This window comes from Plasmodium cynomolgi, chromosome 3, assembly GCF_000321355.1.
Source record: "Plasmodium cynomolgi strain B DNA, chromosome 3, whole genome shotgun sequence".
Lineage (NCBI taxonomy): Eukaryota > Apicomplexa > Aconoidasida > Haemosporida > Plasmodiidae > Plasmodium > Plasmodium cynomolgi.
In genome coordinates, this window is record NC_020397.1 from 771,346 (window position 1) to 776,854 (window position 5,509).

A 5,509-nucleotide genomic window follows, 5' to 3' on the forward strand; every position below is an offset into this window, starting at 1 on the left:
TTTTTTCTTTCCTTGCAGAGTGCACACACTGCACAGCTACGGCAAAGAAATGAAGAGGAGGATTTTCCCCCCAAATGTGGAGACCCTCCACGTGGCATTTGCACCCCCAAGGGTGTCTATTCTAAAGAGTTTGCGTAGGTGCACAGACCAAGGGGAGAGTCTTCCACGCAAAGGACGTATGTAGGTTACATTTTCACATGTACTGCGTCAGGCAGTTTTTTTTTTTTTTTTTTTTTGCCTTAATAAAGAGGTTAGTACTCCCCACCAGAGGGTGTACGCGTGGGGGGAAGTCTGACAAATGGGGGTAGGGGTCCCTCTGGCCCATGTTAAGGTCCAATCTGTTGCCAGGCCAGCTCTACAGTCCTGTTGTGCAGACCTGTTGCGCAGACCTGTTGTGCAGACCTGTTGTACTGACCTGTTGTACTGACCTGATCGGTTCTCCCTTTTGAGGCTTCTCAATGGCTTATCATATCTTAGGGGTGACGTGACCACTACAATCCCCAACTCCCTTTTCTTGAGCTGGACAATCCTTCGCACCGTTTTGATAAAAAAGGAGCAGCTCCCATTTGCTCTTTTGTGTTGACATGTTGGAGAGTGCACCCGGAAGCGGAACAGCCAACTCGGCTCGTGCTCGACGTCACATAGGAAATAAAAGGTGATACTTGTCCCAGAAAAGATCACTCACGAGATTTTCATGCGAGAGAGTGAACTTCTTCGCTCTGTCACGCTTGCGGGGGGTAGTGGCAGCACTGAGTAGTTCCTCCGGTGGTGGCGCCTTCGCATCGTCCGGTGGTGGCGCCTTCGCATCGTCCGGTGGTGGCATCTCCGCATCGTTCGGTGGTGGCATCTCCGCATCGTCCGCTGGTGGCACCTTCATATCGTCCGCGGGTGGCACCTTGCTGTCTTCCGCTGGCAGCACCCTGCTGTCTTCTCCACCTGCCGAATTGAGACCCCCCATGTGCGCGATCTCCACCTCTTCGCCGCCGTGGCCCCCTTTTGTGCAGCCTTGTTCTGCCCGCATTAAGATGGAGCCCCGCCTGAAGATCTCAGGTACCTCATTGTAGTTGATCCCAAACCGAGAGAACAGCAACTCGTTTTTGTCCTTTTTCTGAGTTGTAATCAAGATATTGTAAGCCTCCTGATGAGAATACCCACCCCTAATGATAAGATTCCAGAAGCACTCGTTGTACTGAGTGTTAATGTGACAATCGACCTGTCTCCAACGGAAGTAATCCCTTGCTTCCCTTTCTGTTGGTAATATAACAACTCTGCCATCGAAACATGGCACGTATAGTAGCTGCTGATCAGGAAAGAATTCCCTCCAATGAAAAGGAAAGGATGCTGAAAAACATGAAACGACATTGGTTAAAATCTTGTCATGTCTCCTATTCCACACTTTGGTTTTTTTCCGAAAAAGGAAGCTGTACTCGTCTGAATGTCCATATGCTAAATCGACTTCGTCAAATTTCTGCATCACTTCCTTTGCACATGCATTCATTAGCTGCAGTCCTCGTACATCATTTGGCTTTGTGTATCTGTGTGTCTTTGTGAACGCTTTGAAACCTCCTCCGTCTATCCTCACCACGAAGTAACAGTAGGGTAACACCCTCCTCTCCTCCTCCAGCTGCTTTACATATGCGAATTTGCTGTTAGCCATGGGGTGGGGAGTTGATGTGATTGGCGTCTACCCGGTCAGAGTGATATGAGTAACGTACGCGGAGTGGGCCTCTTTATATGTAGCCACTTCCCCCCCTTTGGTACTTTCCTCCGCGTTTTTTTTTTTTTTTTTTTTTTTTTTTTTCTTCCTCCTCCTGACGAGGGCCACGCCAAGCGGATCACTTTAGATTAAACTGGTGGGAAAAAAAAATTACCCTGACTAACTACGCGATGTCGTTTCGTCATACATCGGGGGAGGAGAGGCGAGTACGCAATTCCGCTCAACCCAAGTGGGCTGCATTTAATGGCTGGAGAATTTTTCTTCTCCTCTCCTGTGCCCCCCACCAATTTTGGCATCCCCACTGGAGCCACAATTTTGTATGAACAGTTCAGGGGAAGTTTGGCCTCCAAGTGAGGCCTCTGCCGTGTGGCGCTTTTTCTTTTTAAAGGCTGTTGGGGAAGGCCACGCATGGGGAAGTTACCCAAAAGGGGGAGGCAGGTTAGAGCATCGCCAAGCAGGTCAGAAGGAAAGCAGCGAAGTGAAGAAGCGCGCCCGGTGATATGCCATATGCCCACTGGGCACAAAAAAAAAAAAAAAACACAGTTCAACGTGCACGAATTGGGCGAAGCAGTGCGGCCCTGTCGAAGATGCCAAAAAAGTGACACCTCCCCCCTATTTTCGCATATCAAGTTTGACCTAACCCCTATCACATGCTAAGCAGTTGGTTGTGAACAAATGATACCCATCGAGGAGGCAACCCTCCCCGCATTGACTGGGTTGTATTTGCCGCCACACGGGGGCCAACTGGCGCGATTGCTTTGGACCTCGCGGCCGAGTTGGGGGGAAGGCTCCTACTAGCGTTTGCTCAAGCGTACCCCTCAAGCTAATTCCCCAAGTTTACTTCTCGCCTTTACTCCTCAAGCTTACTCCTCGCGTTTGCTCCACAAGCCAACTTCTCCCCTTTACTCCTCAAGCCAACTTCTCCCCTTTACTCCTCTCGGTGCCCCCCCAGATGGCTAACCGTGCATGTACATGTGTATGCTTGGGACGCCCGTAGGAGCAACCAAGTTGGCACCCCCAACAAGGCACACGTTCGTTTGCTTCCGAAGCGGCGTAACCCTCACGCACTTTTTATCCTCCGAAGTGAACGGCAGACTTCCCCCCATTGGCTAAGTGGCGAGTCCTTTTTCCCCCCCCCTTCGCACCATCCCGGAGGTGTTCCAACCTCTCCAAGAAAAACTTGTTCAGTCTGGCATACAGTAACGGCTGGTAATAATGACGAAACGTGTTCTTCCCATGCGAGATGGAGTCGATTAGTTTGTCCCAATGAAATATATCCGTTTGCCCAAACGTATTTTCTTTATTAACTACTACGTTGAATAAGTATTCGTTGTCGAGGGTAAAAGACATATGCAGTATGAACTGCGAAATGGTGGACTCCTGTAGGTATACCTTCTCTCCAAAAACTGCAATCAGGGAGGAGAAACAGAATAAAATATTCCCCATAAATTTAATTACTTCACTTCCGAACAAATTGCTGGATAATATTTTTGTAATTAACTTTCTTGAGTCAGCTGGATTTTTTATGTTCCACTTTTTTACCTGACCATGTGCAGGTGAAAAATGTTTAAAAAGCATGTGCATGGTATTTGTGTACAGAAAGGGAAAAGACAGCTTTCCAATCTCTTCCTTTGCAACCTTCTCTGCATATTTTCTCAATCGAGTATTCATGCTCAACGTCTTTATGAACAGCAGCAAGGCTTTCATTCTTCGTAGTCTTTCATCCAGCAATGTTTGTGTGTGTTTGTTTCCCCCCTTGGTGGTTAATGCTTCGGACGGGGGGGTTGTATTTTTGTTGTACACTCCCATTTTGGAACCATGCTTATAACAGGGGGACTTGTTTGGAATGGCCGAACGCGCTTTTGTTCTCGCCAGCCGGAGGGGTGACAACGAGTCGGACGACTCCTCCGTTGCGCTTATCTGGTTTTCCTCCATGAGTGGATCTTTTGCGTGGTGAAGTTTTGCACAGCGAAGTGGGGCCTCCCCCCTAAGGGTAACTCCTACCCCATCGCTGTGAGCCAAAGAGGGACTCCTCGAGACGCACCCATTTGAGTGCATATAATCTGCAACGAGGGAGGTACATAGGGACTCATTAAATTTGGCCATAAATAATACGATGGCTAAATCGAGGGCTGTCCTGTTACACTGGTCTCTGATGAAGGGGGAGGTTCCTTTTTTCAGCTGATCGAAGGCAGCCACTACGTCGTTATGCACCAAGTGATGGTGGATGGAATGGCTGCGTCCTCTGCAGATGCCTTCGAATTTGAGCAGCTTCCTATCGCACCAGGTTTTACCGTCCACCTCCATTGTGGGGGTAACTAAAAAAAAAAAAACGATCGCTTTGGTGGGGAGCCGCTCTACTTTTTGCGATCCTTCAGGGTGGGGACATAAAAATAATACACCTGCAGTGAGTACATAGGCAGGTGGGTAGACATGTGCAAAATGTACGGAAAAGACACTATGCTGTGGAGCAATTCCCTTTAAAAGGGGTGTTTAAACGGGTGCGCAGTTGAGCAGAATGGGAACTTCTCACTAATCGCAAAGTGGACATCTCTATGTCCCCTGCCTTTTTTTTTTTTCCCCATTTTTTTTTTTTTTATTCTCATTTTTCGCCTGACCTGTTCAGGTAAAAAGTGCACAAAAATGAGAATAGCTAGCAGAATAAAACTTCGTGCAGGAAGGAAAAAAAAAGTCGAATTAACGCGTCAAAAGGTGGGTAGCGATCTGCATTTTCCTTTTTCGTTTAAATTCATAAGGAGGGCGGTTTAATTGTTCCCATAAATTGACACAATTGGGGGGATTTTTTTTTTTTTTTTGGGGGGGAAACAATAATAAACGTGAGGCCAGCGGCATGCGTACGTACACCGGAGTGTGTACCCGGCTCTTAATCCACAAGCGGGCTGCTGAGTTGGAGCGGGGCAGAGGAACCACCTTCTTTGACACCTGCGCGCATGACGATGCGTTCGCTTGCTTGAGGGTTTGTCTATCCACCACGCAAGGACGTTAAACGTTGTGTGCGCAGCAGAGGGGTATTTTTTTTTTTTTTTTTTTTTTTTCCTCCTCCTCCTCCTCACATTTTCCCACCCGTGGAGATAGACCAACCAGCGAAATAACGATGTGCCTTTTCGAACCCTTCTACAAGTCATAGGTAGGACACAATTGAACGTCGCCACGGAGCAAACCTGACATGGCCAAGGGAACATGACAATCTGTGGTACACGCTTCCTCCAGTGAGATATACGCATGCAGGGATAGGCGCAAATGGGCGCTGCGCCTATGTCCGTAGAAGCATAAAGAAGCATACCCATGTGTACGCCCATGTACGCACCCATGTACGCACCCATGTACGCACCCATGTACACACCCATGCACACACTTAGGCAGGATGCTGCGAGCCGCTCTTTCCCTCCTGGTAGCCCTCGTGGCCACCCTGCGATCGACCAAGATCGAAAAGTCGCTCTTCAGTTACGTCAGCGAATTATCCTTTTCCGGGTCGTTTGACAATCTCTTCGAGACGTGTCTTAGGGTTCCGAATAGCCTATGCCTTGGGGGGACATCCACAGTCGTCACGTCCAACAGTGTGCCCAAGGGGCTCATCGCCAAGTGGACCTTTGACGACATGTACGCCGTTGACTACAGCTGGAACAATAACCACATGCACAAGTTGGTGCGCGCGGCCCCCGGTTTTAATGGGCGGGGATACAGCGGGGCCTTCGTGGGAGGTACTCTGGAAGGAGGGCACATAAGGGGCGAATCCACGTGCATATACTTGCTAAGATGAGACCACCAAGC

At 48.9% G+C, this 5,509-nt stretch overlaps 3 protein-coding genes across 3 annotated transcripts in view; 1 reads left to right on the forward strand and 2 right to left on the reverse strand.

Moving 5' to 3' along the window:
• Positions 1 to 973: 973 nt before the first annotated feature.
• PCYB_032680 (tRNA guanylyltransferase) lies at positions 974 to 1,657 on the reverse strand (the record flags this gene model as incomplete). The annotated part of the gene is made up of 1 exon (XM_004220940.1): positions 974 to 1,657. A coding segment is annotated over one exon (684 nt), but the record flags the coding sequence as incomplete, so codon positions are not given.
• A 1,131-nt stretch (positions 1,658 to 2,788) lies between these two features.
• Positions 2,789 to 4,024, reverse strand: PCYB_032690 (hypothetical protein; the record flags this gene model as incomplete). The annotated part of the gene is made up of 2 exons (XM_004220941.1): positions 2,789 to 3,259; positions 3,356 to 4,024. The coding sequence occupies 2 exons, from the start codon at positions 4,022 to 4,024 to the stop codon at positions 2,789 to 2,791; spliced, it is 1,140 nt and encodes a 379-aa protein (XP_004220989.1).
• Positions 4,025 to 5,097: 1,073 nt separating this feature from the next.
• Positions 5,098 to 5,509, forward strand: part of PCYB_032700 (hypothetical protein) — a gene marked incomplete at its 3' end in the record, with an annotated part of 1,760 nt that continues 1,348 nt past the window's right edge. The window contains exon 1 of the mRNA XM_004220942.1: positions 5,098 to 5,439. Coding sequence (XP_004220990.1) covers positions 5,103 to 5,439 — 337 coding nt within the window. The remainder of the gene's footprint in view (positions 5,440 to 5,509) is intronic.